This window comes from Rhinoraja longicauda, chromosome 13, assembly GCF_053455715.1.
Source record: "Rhinoraja longicauda isolate Sanriku21f chromosome 13, sRhiLon1.1, whole genome shotgun sequence".
NCBI classification, from domain to species: domain Eukaryota; kingdom Metazoa; phylum Chordata; class Chondrichthyes; order Rajiformes; family Arhynchobatidae; genus Rhinoraja; species Rhinoraja longicauda.
Window position 1 is genome coordinate 32,297,210 of NC_135965.1, and position 27,462 is coordinate 32,324,671.

The following is a 27,462-nucleotide window of genomic DNA, read 5'->3' on the forward strand; positions in this document are numbered from 1 at the left end:
TTGAATGTATTCAGAGAACTGGCCTCCACTGCCTTCTGAGGCAGAGAATTCCACAGATTCACAACTTTCTGACTAAAAAAGTTTTTCCTCATCTCTGTTCTAAATGGCCTACCCCTTATTCTTAAACTGTGGCCCCTGGTTCTGGATCCCCCCTCATCCTTCTAAATTCCAGTGTATACAAACCTAGTCGCTACAGTCTTTCAACATATGACAGTTCCTCCATTCCGGGAATTAACCTAGTAAACCTACGCTGCACGCCCTCAATAGCAAGAATATCCTTCCTCAAATTTGGAGACCAAAACTGCACACAGTACTCCAGGTGCGGTCTCACTAGGGCCCTGTACAACTGCAGAAGGACCTCTTTGCTCCTATACTCAACTCCTCTTGTTATGAAGGCCAACATTCCATTGGCTTTCTTCACTGCCTGCTGTATCTGCATGCTTCCTTTCAGTGACTGATGCACTAAGACACCCAGATCACGTTGCATGTCCCCTTTTCCTAACTTGACACCATTCAGATAATAATCTGCCTTCCTATTCTTACCACCAAAGTGGATAACCTTACACTTATCTACATTAAACTGCATCTGCCATGCATCCGCCCACTCACACAACCTGTCCAAGTCACCCTGCAACCTCATAGCATCTTCCTCACAGTTCACACTGCCACCTAGCTTTGTATCATCGGCAAATTTGCTAATGGTACTTTTAATCCCTTCATCCAAGTCATTGATGTATATTGTAAATAGCTGCGGTCCCAACACCGAGCCTTGTGGTACCCCACTAGTCACTGCCTGCCATTCTGAAAGGGACCCATTTATCCCCACTCTTTGCTTTCTGTCTGTCAACCAACTTTCTATCCATGTCAGTACCCTACCTCCAATACCATGTGCTCTAATTTTGCCCACCAATCTCCTATGTGGGACCTTGTCGAAGGCTTTCTGAAAGTCGAGGTACACCACATCCACCGGCTCTCCCCTGTCAATTTTCCTAGTTACATCCTCAAAAAATTCCAGTAGATTAGTCAAGCACGATTTCCCCTTCGTAAATCCATGCTGACTCGGAACGATCCTGTTACTGCGATCCAAATGCTCCGCAATTTCGTCTTTTATAATTAACTCCAGCATCTTCCCCACCACTGAGGAGATTTCTGAGGAGATGTTTCTTTTATTTGTCATAGACAATAGACAATAGACAATAGGTGCAGGAGTAGGCCATTCAGCCCTTCAAGCCAGCACCGCCATTCAATGCGATCATGGCTGATCACTCTCAATCAGTACCCCGTTCCTGCCTTCTCCCCATACCCCCTCACTCCGCTATCCTTAAGAGCTCTATCCAGCTCTCTCTTGAAAGCATCCAACGAACTGGCCTCCACTGCCTTCTGAGGCAGAGAATTCCACACCTTCACCACCCTCTGACTGAAAAAGTTCTTCCTCATCTCCGTTCTAAATGGCCTACCCCTTATTCTTAAACTGTGGCCCCTTGTTCTGGACTCCCCCAACATTGGGAACATGTTATCTGCCTCTAATGTGTCCAATCCCCTAATTATCTTATATGTTTCAATAAGATCCCCCCTCATCCTTCTAAATTCCATCTACTGACTTTTCTGTACTGTTCGTCTTTTCCAGCAGGCAGATTTCCAGATATACTCAGAATACTGCAACAACCATCCTAATGCTTATGCAGAGCTCTCCAAACTCATGAAGATCAACAAATATGTTTACTTTTTTGAAGCTTGCCGACTGCTCCAGAAGATGATTGACATCTCTCTGGATGGGTTTCTGCTCACACCAGTGCAGAAGATTTGTAAATATCCCCTCCAACTGGCAGAATTGCTCAAGTACACCAACCCTGAGCACAGGTAAGGACCAAGGGACACTGCACTGTCCAGTGCATCTTCAGGCCGTGAACTGGCAATTCAGCACACCAGATCATTGTTTGGTCAAACCAAAGTGGGAAGCATTTGACACCAAATAACTGGATTTTCATTCTATTCTGGTTTAAGCTGCAACAATTTATAGTTTCACATTTTCATCAGAACCACCTACAGTCATTAATGTAACAATGAATTCCCAATTACAATCACCATCCCAGTTCCCTGACAGTAACTAACTGAGTAATGGGAGACTGAGTTATTTTGGATTGTCTCAAAACTGAGTTAGGTGAGGCATTGGAAAAAGGCAAAAAATGATTGCTAGTTGGTGTAAAAATGGGTATGTCGGGCGTCAATGTAATGCTTCAGCACTGACTGAAGAGATGTGTTTAAATTACTCCATGGAATAATAAGGATTGAACAATAGGACATAAATTTAAATTAGACCTGATACCTGATTCAATTAGGATTCCAGGCAGATCTCATTTTATCATGCAATGGGCAATGGACAGCTCTCTCCCAAAAGGTGTGCATGCTAGGTAATAGAAACTTTCAAGACTAGGATTAATTGATTTTTCAAAAGTTGCCAGAAATATCGTAATGCTGAGAAGGATGCTGGTTTAGAGGAAAGGTAGGACAGGCTGGAAGGATGTGTAAATATAACAACCCATAATTTTACCCTGGATCCACAGCCATCTTATCCAAAATCTACAATGAGACCCACAAAATGTTCCTTTTCTTCATCTTGCACACCATCACCGTAACAAATACAAAAGGTGTACAGTACAGAAGAAAGCTAAGGAGTGCATCATGAATGGTGCCATAAAGCTTACGAGGATGGCAACATTTTGTTCCTCAAGCAAAAGACCATGATTGGTTGTGATCCATATCTTTATGTTTGTCAAGGTCATTTCAGTTGGTTAAAAATTTATAATGATTAAGAAATGGACAATGCTATTTCTTTCTCCATAGATACTGGCCAACCTGCTGATCATTTCTAATAATTGTTGTCGTTATTTCAGATGTTAAGTATTTGCAGTTTTTTTTGCTTTTGAGTTATTTGTTTTGCATTGTTGTATTACCTTGATTAGACTGAGTTATAGCTTCTTGGGTTGTCTTAAGGGAGATAAATATCACAGGAGGAAATGCAACTGCATTTGCTTTGAACACATAAAGTTCACTGCAGTCCTAAAATATATCAATTAGATGCTTAAGAAAATAACTGCAGATGCTGGTACAAATCGATTTATTCACAAAATCCTGGAGTAACTCAGCAGGTCAGGCAGCATCTCCCGAGATGCTGCCTGACCTGCTGAGTTACTCCAGCATTTTGTGAATAAAACAATTAGATGCTTATATCTTACTGAAAATCGGGGCTGTCTTAGGAGAACATATGGTTCTTGTGTTCATTTTTTGCACCTGGACTATATTACATGTGATTTCTTTCATTAAGGGATTACAATGACGTTGAGGCTGCACTAAATGCCATGAAGAATGTGGCCAAGCTCATCAATGAACGCAAGAGGCGGCTGGAGAACCTTGATAAAATAGCGCAGTGGCAGAGTTCAATTGAAAATTGGGAGGTAGGAAAAAGCAATATTTTTAAATTAAATTCCAGTCTAATTTTGGTTTAATTGAAAAATATATAGCTTGGTGACTATATGTATTCAAACCCAAATTTGGTGGGTTTTTGGAATCAAGAGATACAAGGTTAAGGCTGAGAAAGTGGGTTGATGAAAATATTAAACCATTATTGCAGGGAGGTGTGGGCTTCAGGGACAGTGGGATCTCCTCCTGCTTCTCTTTCTCGTGTTCTTAGTCACCACTATAATTTTCTGCTGTCGGCCCAATTGCACAACGTAAAATCCCTCAGATTATTTTGAAGGCACCTCCACATATCTGTGGGTTTGGCTGGTCGGGAATAAAGTATAAAATGCCTATTCTTACCATTTGTCTGGCTTAAGACGGTAACCCACTTACAACATCAACTAACATTGCAATCTGTAAAATAAATGGACTCCCAAAGCTCCATCCTAATTAAACTTACTGTAATTAATATCAGATGGGAGCACTTGCCTCATCCTGAAAGTCCTTTTCCTGTTCACTGTGGCTAATGTTCTGACAGGAGTGTGAATGTTTGTGGTGTGAACATAAAGAAATTAGAGTTTTAACTAATTACAGTCAATGGTTGACATGATTGCGCATCATGTTATCATAAATAATTTGTATGATGTGGTATTTTGAGGGCAGTGTTTGGGGATATCTTGAAAAAAATTTTAAAGCTGTGAACGATACACTTTCCTATTGTTTGGATGAATTTCCTATTATTGCGATCTTATGCATTAAATGCTTGTAAGGTACAGCGATGGATAACCCTTCGTGACAATTTAACAACTCAACAACAAGTGTCCTGTAAATTTTACTTATTAGCACGGACTTGATACAGCTTATGGCAGTAAGAAAGAATGATAGAAGTCCACTTAAGCCTGTAATTTAATGCCTGGTCACACAGTGTAGACCACACAGAGATTGTTCTTTGCTCTGACGTGCCTGCAGTGCTTATTACCAGAAAACACAAGGTCACATCAAAATGGAAGTGTCAGTCTTTGGGACCCTAATTTAGTTTAGTTTAACTATACAGCGCGGAAACAGGCCCTTTCGGCCCACCGGGTCCATGCCGACCAGCGATCCCCGCCATCCTATTAATACTATCCTATACCCACTAGGGACAATTTTTTTAAACATTTACCAAGCCAATTAACCTACAAACCTGTACGCTTTGGAGTGTGGGAGGAAACCGAAGATCTCGGAGAAAACCCACGCAGGTCACGGGGAGAACGTACAAACTCCGTACAGACAGTACCCGTAGTCGGGATCGAACCCGGATCTCCGGCGCTGCATTCGCTGTAAGGCAGCAACTCTACCGCTGCGCCACCGTGCCACATACACGTGGGATCACGGCCAATTTCCTGTATTATGTAACTTCAATATTCAAAAATCCATCGGTTCTATGAGGGAGAGACTTTCAAAAATTCAACAATTTCTGCGTGAAGAAACTTTGTCTAATCAGAGTTCTGAATGGTTCTTGACAGCCCCATCTATCTGTATCTCACTTCCTGCTTATCTCTGGCTTTTGTTCCAACCACGTCCCTATCAAATAAAATTCTTGCCTGTGTCCACCTATTCCCTGCCACACTTTGTCCTCATCTCCCTTCCTCCAGCTTTCTCCCTCTCCCCCCCACCTCCCTTCCCTCCCCCCACAATCAGTCTGAAGAAGGGTCCAGACCCAAACTATCACATTCTTCAATCTAATGGGACAACATTGGTAAGCTTGTAAGCAAGCACTAATTTTAACGAACAGCTGAAATTGTGACAGCGGGGGTTGGCGCCAGAGAACAGTTTCTGTGGAGGCATAGATTTTTTTCACAAAAAAGCCTACCCTCTTGAGCAGTTCGGTTTAGTTTATTGTCACGTGTACCGAGGTACAGTGAAAAGCTTTTGTTGCATGCTATCCAGCCAGCAGACTTTCTTCCAAGTTTAAACTATGTTTACAAGTTTAAACTATGATGTGACCAGTGGTACATTATCCTAGCGTGAAATAGGCAGCCAATGTATTGTCCACATCCTGACCCTGTTAATCTTTTAAAATGGAGGACCACACGACATGGACGACAATGAGGGACATTTGTATCATTTCAGAAATTTCAATCTACTTAACTTGACCACCATTCAGCCCTTATATGGTGTACATTTCAGAAGATGCAAATACTAATAATTTAGGGAAATTATCTGAATAGCTACTGAACACATAAGGAGTTCCAATGAACATATGAATTTTCTTTCTGAAGATCTTTGTTTTCCTCAGGGTGAGGATGTTTTGGCACGAAGCTCGGAGCTTATCCATTCTGGTGAATTGACAAAGATTTCGCAGCCACAGGCCAAGAGTAAACAACGAACCTTCTTCCTCTTTGACCATCAGGTGGTCTTTTGCAAAAAGGTAAAATCACTGTTAGTGGATCCCTTGATGTTCAGTATGTGTTCTTGAATATTTAGTTGAGTTTAGAGATACAGCGCGGAAGCAGGCAGTTCGGCCCACCGTGTCAGCATGGACCAGCGATCCCCGCACATTAACGCTATCCTACACACAATAGGGACAATTCACATTTTTTTAATACCAAGTCAATTAACCTACAAACCTGGATGTCTTTGGAGTGTGGGAGGAAACTGAAGCTCTCGGAGAAAACCCACGCAGGTCAACGTACAAACCTCATACTGACAAGCACCCATAGTCAGGATTGAACCCGGGTCTCTGGTGCTGTAAGGCAGTTGCTCTACTGCTACGCCATGGTGCTGCCATGTAGTTGATTACGTCTCTTGAGATTTTCATTTTCATACTACTAATCATCCAAACACATTTGGTTGTATTTTATTGTTAGTTTAATAGAAACATTTTATCTATGCCTCTAGCTGCCCTGATCCTGCGCTAAGGAAATCCTTCCTCGTATATACATCCCACTCCTCCTTTTAGGCCCATCTTAAAATCTACCTTGAGCAGAAAATGCTGGAAATACTCAGCAGGTCAGGTTGCATATTTGATCTGAAATGTTAACTCTGTTTCTCTTCCCATAGATGTGGTCTGACCTGTTGAGTATTTCAAGCATCTTCTGCTTTATTTTTGGCTTGCTATTGAGGGCGTGCAGCGTAGGTTTACTAGGTTAATTCCCGGAATGGCGGGACTGTCATATGTTGAAAGACTAGAGCGACTAGGTTTGTATACACTGGAATTTAGAAGGATGAGAGGGGATCTTATCGAAATGTATAAGATTATTAAGGGGTTGGACATGTTAGAGGCAGGAAACATGTTCCCAATGTTGGGGGAGTCCAGAACCAGGGGCCACAGTTTAAGAATAAGGGGTAGGCCATTTAGAACAGAGATGAGGGAAAACTTTTTTAGTCAGAGAGTTGTGAATCTGTGGAATTCTCTGCCTCAGAGGGCAGTGGAGGCCAATTCTCTGAATACATTCAAGAGAGAGCTAGATAGATATCTTAAGGATAGCGGAGTCAGGGGGTATGGGGAGAAAGCAGGAACGGGGTACTGATTGAGAATGATCAGCCATGATCACATTGAATGGCAGTGCTGGCTCGAAGTGCCAAATGGCCCACTCCTGCACCTATTGTCTATTGTCTATTGTCTATTGATTTGCAGTATCTGCAGTTTTTTTAATTTTGCCTCATTGGCCAAGTTTTTTGTCACTGCTTTGTATGCCTTACATTTCAACTATATGCAACTTTATGATTTTGCCTCTGCAAAACACTCTTGAGACACATGATCTAAATGTTTACTTTTGAAATTTAATTTACCGCTACTAATGCAGCATAAGAAAGTGTACAAATATGATGGTCAAAAGAGTTGGATGTAGTGGCCTGGCGGATCAAGCCACATGGAGGTCTATTTTTTGAGTTTAGAGTTTGGAGATACAGCATGGATACGCTTCGGCCCACCAAGTCCACGCCAACCATCGATCACCTGTTCACACTATGTCATCCCACTTTCTTATCCACGCCCTATATACTAGGGGCAATTTACAGAAGCTAATTAATCTACACATCTTCGGAATGTGGGAGGAAACCAGAGCACCCAGAAGGAACACACGTGGTCACAGGGAAGAAGGTACAAACTCCACAGACAGTACACGAGGTCAGAATCAACCCCAGGTCCCTGGCCCTGTGAAGCAGTAGCTTCACTAGCTGTGCCACTGTTTTGCCTTCAGAACAGGCATTTTGATAGAACTAAGCAATATTTAGTAGATTGTGAAAACTGATCCGTGTTGCAATTCACAGGATCTTCTACGTCGGGACATCCTGTACTACAAAAGCAGGATAGATACGGACAGCATGGAAGTGGTGGATGTCGAAGATGGGAAGGACAAGGACTTTAACATCAGTGTAAAGAATGCTTTCAAACTTCAAAACAAGTTCACAAATGAGATCCATTTGTTCTGTGCGAAAAAGTCCTCAGTGAAACAACGATGGCTTCAAGCCTTTGAAAATGAAAGAAAACAGGTTCAACTGGACAAGGAGACAGGTAAGTATCTTAATTGCATGAAATGTATCAAAATAGCTTTTGGTGAGAATTATTCTTTAATCATTGCATAATCTTACAGGGTCAGATTATGCAATGTGCAATTTTTTCATATTAATGGTGCCTGACAGTTTCCTGCCTTCATTCAGAACATCTGACTCCATTCTTACCCATTGTTGTGTTTCACAACTAACATTTGGTTGATGCACAGTATTTATTACTTACTCGTATCCTTCCTTACCATTGATGTCGGTAATTTGAAATACAATGTGAGTTAGTGCTTACCAAAACTGTAAGATTTTCCCTTTACATATTTTCTTAAGCTTGTAAACTCTGTCTCATTTTTCTTACCTAAGCTTTTTCAATCAAACCTCTTACATGACTCCTCATGACTTCTTCACAGCAATGGGATTTGTTAACTCACACTTGTATGTGACTTTTAATGTTCTTGTTCCCATAAATTAATTTGACTCTTTCATACTAGTATACCCCTGTCTCTGCTTTCTTAATTTCAAAGATCATATGGTTGAAGATGTTTGTTGAAAATTTGGTTAACTTTCCCAAATCTTGCCTCCATGATCAAAATGGATTATTTTTCTTAAATTAGCCAAGCAGGTTAAGATATTCTCTGGCTTTATCACCATACACTAGCATCTTAAGCCAACCAGATCATCCTGATCCATCCTCACTAAAAACATACGAGACGTTCATGGATGTTTGTTCTCAAAGATTGCATTTATCCTTTCATTTGCTTCTATTTTTAATTCCTTCCCTTTGGGCACCTGACCAAACTTCCCAAAGCTCCTGCTCACTATGTTGAAATCACGTTTTTCCCTAGAACCATTACACTTATCTCCCTTGCTTTGGCTGAGCTCATCTTATCTACCAATCTTCTCTCATGATCACTTTGTTGCCATTCCGACCAAACTGTTGATATTGTTAATGGTTTTCACTCCTCAGGCATTGTTCCTTGAACTTCCCTCAAAAGAATCCACTTCAACTCTGTTGTTCTTGCAAACTCCACCAAACCTCAACCTGTTTTTCCCAACATGAGCTTTTGAATATGTGGTCCCCTCTCAAATTCAAGGCTATCTTTCCTTGAATTTGAAATTGGAATCCCCCAATCTGTTTCTGATGCAGATACACACCTAAAAGGGCTCAAAAAAGAGCCATAAATAATATTAAAACACAAGTTTAAGGAGCTCAGCAGGTCAGGCAACATCTGTGGAGGGACTAGATGTTTGGGTCATGATTCTTCTTCAGATCGTGGCCTGGTGTCCGTCCATGGGATCATGGTCAAGGGGTAGGTATGAGAAGGTGTCTGAGAGCTGATGCCTGGCCTCCGCATGGAAGGGGTCAGCCTGCCAGACTACAACGGCATTTCCTTTGTCAGTTGATTTACTGACAATATTGGGATTGTTAATGAATGAGCGGAGGAGGACTGTGTAGACAGAGGGGGGCAGATTGGAGTGGGTAAAGGGAGTGGAGAAGTCATGAAGGTTGATAACGGAGTGGTAGTTGGAAAAGGAAAGAGTCAGAGAGGTTAGAAGCCAATAATGGGAATCCATGAGGAGGTGGAATGTGGTAGATTGGAGAAGAGGTCGCCACTGGGGGAGAGGGGGGGGGGGGGGGGGTGAGGACTTCTTACTGGAGAAATAGGCCCAGAGATGGAGACAACAAAGGAAGAGCTCAACATCATTTTGGGTCTAGAACACATTGAAACATAGAAAATAGGTGCTGGAGTAGGGCATTCGGCCCTTCGAGCCTGCACCGCCATTCAATATGATCATGGCTGATCATCCAGCTCAGTAGCCTGTACCTGCCTTCTCTCCATACCCCCTGATCCCTTTAGCAAAATGGGGCACATCTAACTCCCTCTTAAATATAGCCAATGAACTGGCCTCAACTACCTTCTGTGGCAGAGAATTCCACAGACTCACCACTCTCTGTGTGAAGAAATGTTCTCGGTCCTAAAAGACTTCCCCCTTATCCTTAAGCTGTGACCCCTGGTTCTGGACTCCCCCAACATCGGGAACAATCTTCCCGCATCTAGCCTCTCCAACCCCTTAAGAATTTTATATGTTTCTATAAGATCCCCCCTCAGTCTTCTAAATTCCAGCGAGTACAAGCCCAGTCTATCCAGTCTTTCCTCATATGAAAGTCCCGCCATCCCAGGGATCAATCTGGTGAACCTTCTCTGTACTCCCTCTAAGGCAAGAACGTCTTTCCTCAGGTTAGGAGACCAAAACTGCACACAATACTCCAGGTGCGGTCTCACCAAGGCCCTGTACAACTGCAGCAGAACCTCCCTGCTCCTAAACTCAAATCCTCTTGCTATGAATGCCAACATACCATTCGCTTTCTTCACTGCCTGCTGCACCTGCATGCTTGCTTTCAATGAGATATGGGCGCAGCGTTACAAAGGTAAAGCTTCTGCAGAGGACAGACCTTTGAACATTGGAGAGCTCATGGTCATGTTTGGTTTGGGGGGAAGAGAGGATCAGGGGAAGTACCATGGAGGGGGGCTCAGAGGAGAGAGGGGTGTTCAGATTGGTGTAGGAGTGGGAAATAGGGGGAGTGACATGGTTAACATAGAAGGAAAGGCAACAAGAGGAATCAGTGTTAAAGGCACCAGTTGGAACAGCTGGGGCAGCAGTGGAACCAAGGAATGTCAACAGTCTGGTCAGTGGAGAGTCAACAGATGGGAGGGGAAGCTGGCAGAGCCAACAGCAGCAATGCCCCTGGCCTGGAGGTTGCTAAGGGAGCATCATAATCATCGACAACCCCAGCCCATGGCGGGGCCGGGAGCAAGTAAAGACCATCAAAGTCAGTGGCCAGACCCTGGGGCCGCTGGTGAGGCGAGAAGCAGTTGATACCATAGATCCTATTTGGGTTCGGTGGAAGGTCTGGAAATGGAGTTGGAAGCCGCATGGGACAAGATGGCAGCAAAGGCAAATGCTGAGGAAAGTCACATGGCAGTGGTAGCGAGCCAGTGTGAAGAAGTGCCCCGAATGTCCATTCCCTCCACAGATGCTGCCTGACTTGCTGACTTCCTCCAGCACTTTGTGTGTTGCTTAAGATTCCAACATCTGCAGTTTCTTGTGTCTCTATAAATAATATTTGTGAAAAATGTAGTGGGCTAACCTTCCTCTTCTGTTTCTTGGCCGCAGCTTCTCTCTGATCCTTGTGTCTCCGTTCCTTTTTCCTCATCATCCAGTGGAATGGAATTGCTTTTCTTTGATTTCATTCTTCTGTATTAAACTGGAGCTTGGAGGATTTTCCAAAGATTTCCCTTTGGAGTTGGTCTCTGAGTGGTACGAGGTTTGCAATGCGCAGTTAAAGAACCTCTGGCAAGTGGGTGATAGGCAGCATCAGTGGGGGTGCCACTGGTGAAATGAAATATTTAGGATGGTGGATAAGGTGCAGATCAAGTAGGCTGTGTTGAACAGAATGGTGATGAGCATTTGTGAGTGTTGTTGCAGTTGCACTCATCTTGGAAAATGATGAGTAAGTAGTCCATCACAATATTTTTATTGTTAAGCAGGTGAGTCACACAGAATTCAACAGAAGCCCCTTGTAGCCATATTACTGATCACAACACTATCACAAAGAATGTGTTATGGTTAACAGTATGCAATCTTTCACAATCGTGGTGATAATAAGGCTTTCTGCTCCTTTTACCATGGGTCAGTTACTTTTTTTGTTCTGGCGTTTATTTTGAAATACGTAATTCAGGTTGTTTTCTCACCAAGAACAAATATGTTTTGTTCCATTTGTAGGAACTTAAAATTATACTTATATATAACACTGTGCTCTTTCTCAAGGCTTTGCTATCACAGAAGTTCAAAAGAAACAGGCCATGATGAATGCAAAGAAATCACATCCAGCTGGAAAGCCAAAAGGTGATTTTTTTTCTCTTTAATAAAATCTCTGAACATTGGGTCAGACATATTAATTTGAATTGTATGATTTAAGAATTTATTAGAAATGCAATTTTACATCGGTGTATGTGTGTGTGTGTGTGTGTGTGTGTGGAAGAGGGGAGAGGATGAGGGAGGGGTGAAGTACAGAAATAGTGGGTTACTCTAGTGAAGAGCTAGAAGGGCACAATGGGCTAAATAATCTGTATAAGAAAATAACTGCAGATGCTGGTACAAATCGATTTATTCACAAAATGCTGGAGTGACTCAGCAGGTCAGGCAGCATCTCGGGAGAGAAGGAATGGGTGACGTTTCGGGTCGAGACCCTTCTTCAGACTGATGTCAGGGGGGCGGGACAAAGGAAGGATATAGGTGGAGACAGGAAGATAGAGGGAGAACTGGGAAGGAGGAGGGGAAGGGAGGGACAGAGGAACTATCTAAAGTTGGACAGGAAGATAGAGGGAGATCTGGGAAGGAGGAGGGGAAGGGGACAGGAAGATAGAGGGAGATCTGGGACAGGAAGATAGAGGGAGATCCGGTGCTCTAATTGTTCTGTGATTCTGTTTTCTGCATTTTAACAAAGACTACTCCTCCAATGTATTTTATTGATTGTAAAGATTATTAAGATATGCTGGTTGTTAAAATTGATATATATATAAGTGAGCCATTTTATTTACCAGACGGATCTAAATTTAAAAAATAAACAATGCATTTTACTGTTGATAGAACACCACAAGCCAGCAATTGCCTTCTTCAATACAACATGGTTAATAATGCTCCTTGATTGCAATACCAATTGTCTCAATGTGACCATAATTAGTGTACAGAGTGAATTCACTCACTGTGTGAGCTATACCCTTATTCCAACTGTGGACTGACGGCGTTATTTTCTCAGCTACATTAGAATGTGATGTCAAAAATATTATATTCCATTCTATAACAGTCTATCCAATCTTGAAATATCTTAGACAATATATGCGCCACATTCTCAAATTCTCACTGATGCACGAATCCTATGCCATAATTTTCCATTTCACTTGAATTTGCTGAGTTAACCCAATCTCATCAATGATTTTCAAGTTTATTAGTCTATTATCCAATCTGGCAGTCCAGAACCAGGGGTCACAGTTTAAGAATAAGAGGTAGGCCATTTAGGACTGCGATGAGGAAAAACTTTTCCACCCAGAGAGTTGTAAATCTGTGGAATTCTCTGCCACAGAAGGCAGTGGAGGCCAATTCACTGGATGTTTTCTAGCGAGAGTTAGATTTAGCTCCTAGGCCAACAAAATCAAGGGATATGGGGAAAAAGCAGGAACGTGTTACTGATTTTGGAAGATCAGCCATGATCATATTGAATGGCAGTGCTGGCTCGAAGGACAGAATGGCCTACTCCTGCACCTATTTTCTATGTTTCTATTAGTTGAGTATAAGGGCTAAGAACTTATGCTAATCTTACTCAAGGTAAATTATTTCTGTTTGTTGAATAACAGCAACATACCAATGACAAATATCAAATATAGAATCCTTGCACCGAAACACATTTAGAATAGTCCTTTACTTTCTCATTGACATAGGACCATGGGCAATTCTTGTGTTAACTACACATTGACAGTGGAATCTCATGAGTCAGTTTGCAGCTCAGGTGCATTGCTGTCAGAGTAAATGTCATTGATTTGATCATGTCTGGCTATTTAAAGCTAACGGGGTGGGTTCCTATTGCCAATTAAGTAGTTAATTTACACATGATATAATCCATATGCAGGTAAGTGTGTCAACATATCTGCAAAATATATTTGTGTTGCACATGGTGTATAATTTATTATATGAAAAGGGCCTCCACTTTCTTTTAATGTATGCGATTTACAATGTCAGCTTTTACACAGTATGTGCTTTGTTTGATATGTTTCAAATGCTATGGTTCCTTCTTTATCATTCTTTCATCCTTTCTGAATTCATGCACTTTTCGGGGCAAGGTATTGTTGCTTCTCGTGACTGTAATTTTATGTGTTCTATCTCTTTTTCTCTTTTCTTCTTCTTACTCTTTTCTATCTCCACTGCTATTTCTCGAACAAGATCTCCGGCAGCTGCTGAATGTGACCTCATCTCTGTCTCAGTCAACCACATGTCTGCATAAGCCTCCTCCCCAGCATCCAAAACACCCACCAGCTACTAAACTCCTCGAGACTCCACGGATGTCGCAGGCTCGTCTTCTGCTGCGCAAAGGGGGGGATGTGACTCCCAACATTTTACGTAGGGCTATGTCCTGGATGTCCACTCTCAGCCGAGACCTCTTTCAATAATGCCAGAAAAGGTGATCAGCCACTTGCCCTTTGATTTTAACCAACGTAACTAACATATGTGTGTCGTTACTTAAGAGATGCTAATTCTGTGAAAATTGGTCTTTAGGTCAACAGGGATTTTTTTTGCCATTAGTCATCTGTTATATGTATTCACCTTTGCTTAAATAAAAAAAATAGCTTTCTGAAAGAAGTTGTATTGTTCTTTAACCAGGCAAATCTGTTAACAATTCTGGCATAGACCAATGTCTAATTATATGTATATAATATATTATATACAAATATAGATATATATATATATATATATATATATATACACGTGTGTGTGTGTGTGTATATATATATATATATATATATATGTGTGTGTGTGTGTATATTATATATATATATATATATTCACACAGAAGCTTCAGGTTTCCGCCTCTAGCAGTCAATACAATATATCTATTCATCGAAGAATCATACAATAAGATACAGCCTAATGAGACCATTGTATCCCTGTCCCTTGATAAATCACATGTAAGAAGTATCTCGATGAGCACTTGTATTGCAAAGGTATTGCAAGTTACACACCAATTTATTGGTGAACAGGAGTGGTGTAGATGGACACTTGATAGTAGGCAAGAACTTGACAGGCCAAAGGCCCTGTTTCTGTGTTGTACGACTATTCATTTTCCAGTTTGTATTTCCCCTGCATGCCTTCGCAATAGATTTGCATTGTTTCTCCAGAGTTGGTGCTGTTGCCTCACTGCTCCAGCAACCCAGGTTCAATCCTGATCTCATGTGCTGTCTGTGTACAATTCCCATGTTCTCTCTGTAACTATCTTAGTTCTCTCTGGGTGCTGTGGTTTCTCCCTCTTCCTAAAAACCTGTTGGCAGATTAATTGTCAGCTGATTAATAGGTGGTGAACCATTGGAATTCTGTACCCTGGATGGCTGCAGGGACTTCAGTGAATTCATTCAAAACAGAGACTGACTGATGGATTTCTGGATTATGAGGGAATCAAGGGGACAGTGCACAAAAGTGATGCTGAGTTACAAGATAAACCAGGACCTCGATGAATGACAGAGGATGAACAGCCTGCCTCTCCCCACTCCTGTTTCTTATGTTAATGTTATGTTAACCCTTCTAGATTCATGACCCTACATTAAATACAACACTCATTCAATTCCAATAAAATTGGCAGAGTGTTGGTAAGAGTTTTCTCGACCTATAATCCACAGTAAGAACACATTCTAGGCTTTGCTGTTAAATCAAGGTATGAGAACTTTGGAGTAAATGTTACATCTTGTGAGTTCCGCATGTTTAGTTTCACAGCAATTGAAACTATTGAAACATGGGCTGTACAGTGGTGCAGCTGTATAAAGTAGATTAATTGTAAATTGCTCCTAATGGGGGGTGGGTAATGAAGCTGGGGGGGGGGGGGGGGGGGGGGGGAGTGGATGTGAAAGTGGGATAACATAAAATGACTGGGAATTAGTGATTGATGTTCGCCATTGGTTCGATGAGCCGTCCGGTCTGTTTCAATACTGTATCTCTAAACTAAACTAAACTAATAGTGGGTTGTGCCATGATGGGTGATGGAATATGATGGGCCTCTTCCTCAATGGAGCAGTGACGTCCTAGGAGGATTTGACAGGTGAATGCCAAAGTGGTTCCCTTGGCTCAAGTTCATAGCTCAGGATAATGGTCTCTGGAGAATGGTGCTGACCATTTAAAATTAGGAGAATTCCCTTCATGTAGGCTGTGAACTTTTTGCAATTATCTTTCTTTGAGGCCAGTGGATTGTTAGTTGTTGGGTATATTCAGAACTGAGAACAATAGAATTTTGGACACCAGGGTTGGTGGATATTGAGTTGGTGTAGGATGGATTTGAGGAACTGGATCACCTTGATCTCACTGAATGATGGAGCAGCCTATTTCTGCTGCCCTTTCTGTTTTTCTTTGTGGAATAGCAGTGTAGCTGAATTTAAAACAGCATCATCAGGGCAATCATAAACAATAAAGGTGTAGAGATTTGGGGATTTGTAAAGAAAATTAAAATGGCAGAATTACATTCCTTGGTTCTGCATTAATTGATTTGATATACCATAATTAATGCGTGCAATTCATAAATTGCTATCTGCTCTCTCATAGTGCTATTTAATCATTTACACCATGTTATCCATCAGTTTGAAAAAGAGTTTAATATTTGCCTAATCCCATTCAATAAATTATAATAGGGTAGAGGCAGCAACTTGCTTCTGATGAAAGTGATATCTTGGCAGACAGTTTGGACTTTATCTTCACGAGATTGAGTAATTACAGAGCGGGACCTCAACACATTTGGTCATGAACCCCAAATCTTACTGAATTGAATGTAGTCACCTGCGAGGAAGAATCAATTATATATTTAAAAGACAATAATGAGATAAGGGCTGCACATTGCCCTTTTACCGTGCCTCAGGAGACACCATAAGTCCGTAGGCCATGTGGACTTTATATCATATCCACTTTCTCCACATATTATTTTTGAGGAAAACTCAAGTCTACAAAGTGATAAAACTACCTCACCATTAACCATTTTAAACCACCTTTTGCATCTCATGCTGTAGTTCCAGGCCTTCATTGAGTGGGTGAGTGCAGCGCAGATCACCCTCATACACCTCCATGAGGGAGAGATTCAATCCTGGTTGCTGATACCAAATACGTGCAATTGCAGCAGCTACCAGCAGCACTGATCTTCATATATTCATGTTGATCCCAAGCTACGTAAGGAAGTATCAGAGCAGATGGCAAAAAAAAACCTGCCCAGAGAGCTTGACGAAAGAGATTTCAAAGAGGAGAGGGACAAGGAAATACAGAGAAGGTTAAACACAAAAAGCTGGAGTAACTCAGCAGGACAGGCAGCATCTCTGGAGAGAAGGAATGGATGATTGCAGTCTGAAGAACGGTCTCGACCCGATACATCACCCACTCCTTCTCTCCAGAGATGCTGCCTGTCCCGCTGAGTTACTACAGCGTATTTTGGCTTTCTTCAGTTTAAACCAGCATCTGCAGTTCCTTCTTGCACAGAGGAGGTTAAGGTGGGAATTCCTAAACTTAGAATCATGGCAAATGAAAATATGGGAGGGGCCTGAGAAAATTCAGATGTGATCAAGTGGCCACTTTTATTGAGCCAGCACGTCACCATAATTCCCCAGTATTTTTAAAGGGACATTATTGATTTATATAGTCCCACAGCAGAGCTCAGTTCAAATATGTATCTGAAATTGTGCACTTAATTTCTTCAGATGGGACTGAACACTTTTTTTTTCCTGAAATGACCAAGGGGATAATTAATGAATCCTGGGAGTAGTTTGAGGATGAATGTACGTTTTGGGGTTCATAAAACATAAGATATAAATCAGCCAAGGAAACCTGGTGATCATTTACTTGCACAGTGTCAGGTTAGAATACAGAGCTTCCAACCAGGTGGAGATGTTGAGGGGAAACTATGATTAGATCATGGTGAGAGAGAAGCTAGGAGGTACCAGTATAGAACAGTAGTACAAAACCTACTTCTAATTCTATCCAACCCAGACAAGTGTGATAAAACATTTACCAATTCTGTTGTCTAAGTAAAAGGCATAAATAAAGAAACAGTTCGGAGAAATAACAATAATCTGTGTGGCGTTTGCATGTTCTCCATGTGACCGCATGCGTTTTCTCCAGGTGCTCCGGTTTAAGACATCCTAAAGACCTGCGGGTTTGTAAGTTTATTGGCCTCTATAAATTGCCCCTAATGTGTAGGGAGTGGATGCAAAGGTGGGATAACATAGAACTAGTGTGAATGATGATCAATGGTCGGCATGGACTCAGTGGCCGAAGAGCCTGTTTCCATGCTGTATCTTTCAATCAATTCAATCAATGTTTGTACTTGAATTGGGGATCGGAAACATTTGCATGTGAATTCTAACCAGATTTTCTCCTCCTTTTCTCAGCTGTAACAAGGCCTTACTATGATTTTCTGACATTGAGGCAGAAACATCCGATGCTACCTTCAACCATTCCCCAACAGCAGGTGTACATGTTGGCTGAGCCCAAACGCAAGCCCTCCAACTTTTGGCAGAACATCGGGCGACTGACACCGTTCAAGAAGTGAAGGGACAGCTTTGTGAAGATGATTTAACGCCATTCCAAGGGAGCACTTTAGAAACCAGTTGCAATGGGAATGAATGAATGCTCTGTGTGTGTTGGGTTATGTATATAAATGCCAACGAACGCGAACGTGTTGGCAATCTCCTCGCGAGAAGAAGATGGCATTTCCTTCACCCGGTGACTTTGTTGGTTGGACAGCTTCACACTAATCAGACCATCAACAGTGCCAGTTGCAGAGCTGCCTAAATATATATTGATGTTGGCAACGACAGCTGAGCTCACCATTTTCCAAATTCCCCAGGACAAGGTTTTTCCTTTCTATTTTAAATGGGACGAATCATAACGAGAGAAGCTGCATCTTTGCAAAGAATACAGATTTCTATCGAGCATTTGCTGTATTTGTGAAGGTGTGCAAGCATTAAGCAACAGCTAAACTCTACTGTGAACAAACAACTTGTCAGAGACCTCTAAATGCTGCAGTTTGACCTTTTGTGCTTTCACTGGAATGAAACACTGTGTGTGCCTATGTGCAAGGGATGAACATTATTATTTAAGACACTTGGTGAATTTAAAAGGAGTTATTTCGCAATCTTTTTGCCAATTATTTTTCAGTGTGGGCAATGCCAATTTAATTGTGCAAGGATGAATTACTTGGGGCTCCTGGATTGTAAACATTGCTGCGTGTGATTGCTGGACTCCTGTCAGAGCTTGTGCCAGCTATGAGAAATAGAAGCAGCAGCAACAATTAAACTGTAGCTCGACATTCAATGTTTTCATCTCTAAAGCCCGGAGTTTAAATCGACTCAAGCAGATGGGAAAAAAAATGTTTTGGCCTTCTTGCGTTGATGGGATTTAAAATAAGATGCACTTGCAGTTGGCACTGAAATGATAGTGAGTAGTCACATCCTCAAGTCTTTAAAGTATTACCTTTCTAGCAAGCTAGTAAAAAGGTTAAATTCAATCAGTGTATCGGAGGAGAGAGTGGCATGTCACGATATCATATCCTAATGTTTATAAATGGGTTGTGTAAATATTAACAAAATGATTTATTTATGTATATTGAATTCACTGTACTTGTACTTGTTGTTTGGCTTCTCCACATTCTTTCCGGTACAAATGCCTTATTAAGGAATGCACTTACCCAAATGCTTGCCTTGTCCTACCCTGACCCCTTCCCTGGTGTAGAAGTGAGTTTACGTCAACATTTTCTTTGCAGGGGAAGTTCAAAAATTCCATCTGAGAAAACTAACGATTATAGTTATTTGTTTAGATGCTGCTGTTCCAGTTTTACAACCCAGCCTGCTCCCTAGATTTCAAGACAACTTTACAAAGAAACTAATAATTTGCAGGATGAGTTTTGAATGCAGACTGTAAATATGAAGAACAAACATTGATAGTTAAAAATGCTTTGTTACCTTGAGCAATTGATTACAATCCCAAACTAAGATGACAACCTGGGTTTTCAATGAACCCAGCACAGTGACAATTGGGATTAACGCAAAAACCGAAAGATGCTCTTAATATTTTCTAGTAATCCTTGCCAAATTAGCAAAGTGATGATTGTTAAGCCATGATAACAAGAGAGCACAGTTAGAACTAGGTAGAATAGATGTGGTGCCATAAACAAAGTATCCAAGCAGATTCTATATAAAGGAAGGAAAAGTTAAAGTGAAACAATTACCCATCCAACAAAATTCATCTCTCCACTTTGAATAGGAAAATAACATATTGCTCCCTCTGCTTTACAAGCTCAATAGTTAAGTCATTCTTACTCCCTTTCTGCATGGTTGCTTTGATTAGCTATGCCAGTCGTGGGCTCTGCAATCTGAAAAAATCAGCACAAGTTGTGGAATCCCCAAGAACAATGAAAAACACTAGCAAAATAGTCCGTGCAGTTTGTTGACCTGAAACACTTACTTATTTCCTGTGCCCACTGATGCTGTTGGACCTGCTAAGCATCTCCAACATTTTCTAGTTTTTATTTCAGATTTCTAGCCTGTCCAAATTTTTTTTACCATTCCTCAGTTTATGCCATTTGCAAAGACTGTTATTTACACAAATAATAACTTGCAAACAATTTGCCTATCAATCATTTGACAAGATAACCATGTAATGGATGGGGCTTCCTTGCTCTGAAACAATGATTGTCTTACAACCATGGCGAAAAGTCATTATTTTTTATGGTTCTTCATTAAAAGTCACTTACTCATCATTTTTTCTTTACACGAGATAAAGTCATATAGTGATACAGTGTGGAATCTTTCTCTTCTCCCCTAAAACTTGTCCTCAGGTTCTTGATTCCATTACTTTGAACAAAAGACGCATTCATCTTATCTATAAGATCTATACACCTCTATGAGGTCACCCCTCAGCCGACTGCATGTTAAGAAATAAAGTCCTAGCTTGCCCAATCTCTCCCTAAAGCTCCGGCCTTCAAGCTCTGGCAACATCCTCATAAATTTTCTCTGCACTCTTTCCAGCTTAACAACATCCTTTCTGTAGCAGGGTGACCAAAACTGAATACAATGTTCAAAATGTGGCCTCACCAACGTGTGTTATAACTGTAATATGATATCCGGAGCAGCCACAATGGGCCAAACGGCTTACTCACTACCCTGATAGATGAAGGCCAATATAGCAAAAGCCTTCTTGACCACCCTGTCCACCTGTGACACTAGTTTCAGGGAACGATATCCTATATTCCTTGATCCCTCTGCTCTACAAAACTCCCCAGGCCCCAGCTATTCACTGTGAGGGTCCTGCCCTGGTTTGACTTCTGAAAGTGCAACGCCTTGCATGTATCTGCATTAAACTCCATTAGCCATTCCTCAGTCCATTTGCCCAGCTGATCAAGATCTTGCTGTAATTTTTAATAACCATCTTCACTATCTATTATACCACCCACTGCAATATCATTTTCAAAATTACTAATCATGCCTTCTACATTTTCATCCAAATGATTAATCATAGAAGATAGAAAATTACAGCACCGAAACAGGCCCTTCGGCCCACAATGTCGGTGTCGAACATGATGTCATGATAAACCAATCTCACCTGCCAGCACATGATCCCAGCATGTCACAAGGTCATAAGTGATAGGAATCTGGGGTAACCTTTTCATGAAAAGAGTGGTAGGTGTATGGAATGAGCTGCCAGAGGAGGTAGTTGAGGCAGGTACAATCGCAACGTTTAAGAAACATTTAGAAAGGATAGGACAGATTTGGAGGGATATGGGCCAAACGCAGGTAGGTGGGACTAGTGTAGCTGAGACATGTATGACTGTATGACTCTATGAGATATCTTGGACTGCAGTTGCACACTCTATAAGAATTTGCCGCTCAAATGCACTGTCAAATCGGATTGTGTCCTAGCTGACATTGAAGGCAATGATATTCATTACTGACAAAAGATATCCAATAGGGGTATTCCAAGTTTTGGAAAGTTTTAGTATAATGATGAAAGGAAAATTAATTTTCAGAGCATTTCATATTGAGCATAAAGCACATAAATTCATTGTCATCAAAAAGAGCAACAGAAAAGTAATGCAAAAGTCTGGTTTATTCAGACATGGAATTGTAGAATTTTAGCTCTGGTCACCAGCACTAATTTACCACTGGAAGAGCAATGTACTCTAATCCCTGGAATTAATTTCACAGAGAGTGCAATGTGCAAAGCCGATCATTTAGCAGCCAGGGAACTGGATAAATATTTGAAAGGGGTGGGAGAAAAGGCATCATAAAGTGTCAAAGAAAGGAGATGAGTGAAGAAAGTGAAGAGCTTTATCAGGATGCTGGAGCAGACTTGGGGTTTTATGATGCCTTGTCGTGAACTACAGTGATTCTAGGCCTAGTTGAAACAATATCAGTGTTATGTGACTGCAAGGAGGAACTTTTTTATTTATTCGTGTCATCACACAACTGTTTGCCAATAACGAGCAAATTTTAGTGCCACATCGTTGGCCTCTGCAAGATCCTTTACCGTGCATCTGTCGTGCAACATGTCACAGGTCAGGAGAAGGTCCATAGTCTGGAGGCCCCGTCCGCACTCGCAGTCTGCCGCATCTTCAGTATATCCCCACTTCAGCATGTTCGATTTGCTCCTCCCCATGCTTGTCCGCAGTCTGCTGAGACTGCGCCAAGTTATCCACGGTTGGTCGGAACCTGGTGGGAGTTTCTCAGAGGGATCGATTGCCATGTGAATGTCTTCCGGAGATTTCTCTAGTCTCTCTTCCCAGAGTTTGAGCCTTCTGGGTGATGCACTGCGGTCCAGGGGATGGACAGAAGAGAGGAAACTTCTGCGTGATTTCAAAAAGGAGGAATTACAAATACAGCGCATTGGCCCCTAAATTAAATGAAATGGAAGTTGCAGCTCTTTCATCAGTTTTAAAGTTCAGGTGAGGTTAGTGTAGATGTGGCATCTGGTTGGTGTGGGCAAGTTGGGCAAAGGGCCTGTTTCCATGCTGTATGACTCTGTGACTTTCTGGATGAACTTGCGACCCAATTTCCTTGTTTAATTTATTCTTGCATGTAGTCAATCAGTTTTGTAAGCTAACAGTTGAACAGCTTTGCATTTTGTTCATTCAGTTTAGTTAGTCGCAAACAGATATTTAATTCCCCCATCTACAAGTTAGAGTAATTATCAATAATGTTTATGCAGTCGAGGCCTAACCACCTGATAAATGTCAGAAAGCTTGCCATCCAGACTTTAAACAAGGCATCAGCTGTCTCTAATGAATTTTCATTGACTTGAGGCTGCTTGTAAATAAAGCTTCCAGAACTATCCGGCAAAAGCCTATTTATTTTGGAACCTTAAGAAATCATTCAAACATGGTTAAAGTAAATGTAGAAATTGTACTTTTGTCAGTGTAATTTCTCCATTGAAGAAGTCAAATGCAGATTGAGTGACCCATCTACAGAACGTATCCATTCAGTTCACAACATGACCCTGAGATCTCAGTTACCCGTCACTTTAATTCTCTGAGGACACAAAGTGCTGTAGTAACTTTTCATTCTGGTAAACCTCTTCTGCATCCTTTCCAAAGCCTTCACATCCTTCCCGGATTGGGGTGATCAGATCTGCACGCAATCCTCCCAGTAAATACCAGCAACAATAGCAATCATCTTCCTCTGTGAGTAGTACAACTCCAACCATTATATGTTTCCCCCTTAGTGTCCTTTCACTTAAACTTCTCAGGGCTCCCTGGTGCCACAGCTTATTAAGGTCCATATTTGCATGAAGGTGATGATGGGATCTGCAGCGAATGAATCCTGGAATAATCCAATCTGTTTGCATCAGCAAACCGACTATTATTGAGTGACACTTGTTAATACTGTCAATGACACTTTCCATCACTTTGGTCATGATGGAGATAAGATGGAATTAGCTGAATTTAACTGGTCCATTTTGTAAACAGGATATGCCTGTGAATCTTCTGCATTGCTGGGCTGGTGCCAGCGATGTAATTGCACTGGAATAGCTTGGCTAGAACTGTGGCTATTTCAAATGCATGTCACAATAAACTGTGAAAAAGAGAACAATTTTAAAGACATCTCATTGATCCATTCGACATTATTGCACAAAGCTCAATCCAATTATTTTTCAGTAACATTTGGGAGGGATAGTCCTCTAACTGGAGGAGAGATGAGATGGTGTATCTATTTGCAACCCCTGAAATGACACAATATTTCTAAACTAGCATCTTTCAGCACTGAAAGATGATTTTTCTCAGTCAAGACTGGCGTGATGCGCTATTATTTAGATTAAAGCCATTCAGACATTTAGCGAGACTGAATTTAATCAACATTTCGATGTTTAGATTTATTGTACAGCTCAAACAGCAATGTGGAGTTTTATATCAAGGAAGATCTCATTGCCTGCCGTGATAAAGTAATGTGCCTAAAGATTTCAGTATACCGTGAGGGGTAAACTGCAATGGTGTAGACACAGTGAGGCAATGACTGCCTGGAATGAGGCCTTCAAAGGAAGCTCATGCTTTGATTTGAAATGGTATCATCTGCCCCAGGGAAATCAGCTGAACTGTGGAGAGAAATAGGGTGTTTTGTGGAGGAATGGAGATGCCTGTGGTGATCCAGTGCAGTGGTATGGCCTGATAATTCATGGAGGACTTTCATGTATCTTCAGGCCTCCCCAGTCAGATCCATTCATCCTGTTGTCTCCTTGAAGTACAGTAAGATGAACATCCCACCTGACAACATGGTACAAATTCAACGGCACAGTAGTTCGGTGGCAGAATTGCCGCTTTGCAGCACCAGAGACCTGGGTTCGATCCAGACTATGGGTGCTGTCTGTATGGAGTTTGCACGTTCTCCCTGTGACCACGTGGGTTTTCTCTGGGTGCCCGTTTCCTTCCACATTCCAAAGACGTGCAGGTTTGTAGGTTAATTGGCTTCTGTAAATTGCCCCTAGTGTGTAACATGCAAAACTGGGATAACGCAGAATTAGTGTACAGGTCATCGTTGTTCGGCACAGATTTGGTGAGTCGAAGAGTCTGTTTCCACAGTAACTCTAAACTATACTGAACTAAACTAACTTCCCTTTGCAGTGGCCCAAAAGGAGGATTACCCTCGCAGCCCACATGTGGGAATGACAAGAGGCTTTAGTTTCTTATTGTTAATTTCCCAAATTGGTTGTGGGCTTTTCCAAATTAATTTCCCAAATCTGGTTGTGGGCTTTCAACTTTGTTGTCCTTTATGGCTTATGGCAGTTACACCCAGCCTGATTTTGTTGATTTTTTTTAATACAGGATTAAACCACCAAATTTGATTCAATCAAAATGAGGATGTGTTTGAACTAGTTTTATTCAGCGTGCATTAAGGTGAAACAGCCAACTTAAAGTGATGGTCTTCAGATCACTTTAGAACTTTCTATGTTTTTTAAGCTACCTGTGAAAGATCGCACTATTATTAAAACACTGGTTCTGAAATACAGCATTCGGCAGCCGAGGTGTTAAACAAGATTGTGACATGCCTTGGTACCAATCAAGAAGTACATGTTGTTTTATCTGTGGTATGGCTTCATATGTTTTGTGAAGTAATGAAAAATCGAGGGAGACAAGCTTCCCTCTGGGCCTTTATTTGTGAGCAGCAGGGGTTGGTGATCGCCTGTCGATGGGAGAAGATAGAATTAAATATTTGTACATATGGAGGAACTGCCTATTATTTTTGTCTGTGGCATTGGATTAACTATCAGCACTACAATGTTTTAACAGTATTTTTGAAACCTGTGGTGTAGATTTCAAATGACTACATTACTAATATATTCAGCCCATTCACTGTCATCAAGAAAAGTTGTCGATCTTTGTACATACAACTCGTTTGGTTTGTCAACCAATTTTGTAGCTCTTAAGTTCCAGGGGAAATTACGTTTATGGACTCAATTTTTCTTTGATGTGTGCTGAAAGCTTGTGATATGCAAGTAGAATTTACTGAAAATTACATGACAGTGTTTGTAAAAAGTTTCTCTTTGTACGTGGATGGTTGTTTACATAAACACTACAAGCACGATATGAGGAATAAAATGTTTTCATTGTGCCAAAAAAAAAACTGCTTGATATTTAAAGCCTTTATTTTATATAGCCCTGTGTTATACTGAGTGTCATTTCAAAGTGGGTGAGAAATTGTTCTTGGAACTCAGTGCTTTTTAGGAGAAACTTTATTCAGCGGAAAGTGGCAAGTGTAGGAGTTGCGGGGCAAGCCACTCAACACATGAATCAACCCTAAAGGGAAATATTTAAGAAGTGATGGTTATTTTCTCCTTTCTGATATTAATGAATTCTGGTACACTATCAGTAAATACCACTAATTAGTTCTCATGATTATATTGGAGAAATTCAGTTGCATTATCCAAGTGAAATCTCAAAACCTTAAGAATGTAAGGCCGATTTTCTATCTTACAGAACATGTTCATCAGCTCACAAGTATTTCCCCTAGTGTGTTATATAGTTTTGAATGTTCCAAACAATTGTCTGCATTTTATTTTCCTTCCTGGTGCATCAGTCTAAATATCAGTCATGCTTCAAAACAAAGATTACCTTTCTTTATATCTGTTTTAAGACAACAACTTCTCCCAAAATCATGCAGCCTAGATCTAACCCCAGCATACTCCAAATGCAATTTTCTGGGCTTCTATTAACACCATTTCATTATAATCAGAAGAACCAAATAATGATAGGGAAAATTCAATCATACCAGCAAATTAATAATTATTTTAAAAAGGAGTGGAAAAGAAATATAAAGTGTTTTAGATCATGTGCAAGCAGTTAAAACCTATTGCCCACAGTTCCTGTGTATTGTAGACACTCAGAGCCAATGTGCCCTAGGACCATGTGTGTAGGAAGTGTCTCCAGGAGCTCGAATTCAAGCTCAAGGTTTCAACAGAACAAGGATTCTAAGACTGAGGGAGAGGTGACTCCACCTGGGAGTCACTGTGGACGAGAAGGAGCCTGGATCATATATTTTTGGAGATAATCACTTCAGAATAATATGAGTGTGATCGATTGCAAGAGCAAGAAGAGGCACGATGGGCATGAATCATCAGGGTAGGATGACACTCTCAAACCAGTATCCAGCACTGGAAGGATACAAAGTGCTAAACGCATCAGGCAGCAACCATGGAGAACATGGAAAGGTGATGTTTGGGTCGAGACCTTGATGAAGCATCTCACAGTCGACCCTAAACGCCATCTATCCATGTTCTCCAGAGATGCTGCTGGACCCACTGAGTTACTCCAACACTTTGTGTCCTTTTGTTTGTTAACCAGCATCTGCGATTCTTTGTTTCTCCAGCACAGGAAGATGATTGATTCAGATGGAGTGCAATAAAGGATATGGCCCCATGGGACAAAGAATTGCAAAGCAGTGGGGACGGGGGGGGGGGGGGGGGGGGGGGCGGGGGAAGCAGCAACATTAATAGAATAGTCATGAGGGTTTCCATTATCAAGGTGAAGACAAGTGTTTCTGAAACCATCTGTGTAATGAATTGTAGACAATAGACAATAGGTGCAGGAGTAGGCCATTCGGCCCTTTGAGCCAGTACTGCCATTCAATGTGATCATGACTGATCATTCACAATCAGTACCCCATTCCTGCCTTCTCCCCATATCCCATGACTCCGCTATCTTTAAGAGCTCGATCTAGCTCTCTCTTGAAAGCA

The 27,462-nt window shown here is 41.3% G+C and overlaps 1 protein-coding gene across 9 annotated transcripts in view; it reads left to right on the plus strand.

Moving 5' to 3' along the window:
- LOC144599625 (rho guanine nucleotide exchange factor 4-like) overlaps positions 1–25,838 on the plus strand; it is a 322,645-nt gene extending 296,807 nt beyond the window's left edge. For 7 of the 9 annotated variants that reach the window (XM_078410740.1, XM_078410743.1, XM_078410742.1 and 4 more), the window contains 6 exons: positions 1,628–1,860; positions 3,326–3,455; positions 5,738–5,869; positions 7,714–7,957; positions 11,779–11,856; positions 13,948–14,325. In XM_078410740.1, coding sequence (XP_078266866.1) covers positions 1,628–1,860; positions 3,326–3,455; positions 5,738–5,869; positions 7,714–7,957; positions 11,779–11,856; positions 13,948–14,174 — 1,044 coding nt within the window. In that variant the 3' untranslated portion in view covers positions 14,175–14,325. Of the gene's footprint in view, positions 1–1,627; positions 1,861–3,325; positions 3,456–5,737; positions 5,870–7,713; positions 7,958–11,778; positions 11,857–13,947; positions 14,326–18,134 lie in introns of those variants that run through there. The other 2 variants (XM_078410739.1, XM_078410741.1) reach the window with 2 other exon arrangements.
- Positions 25,839–27,462: the final 1,624 nt, after the last annotated feature.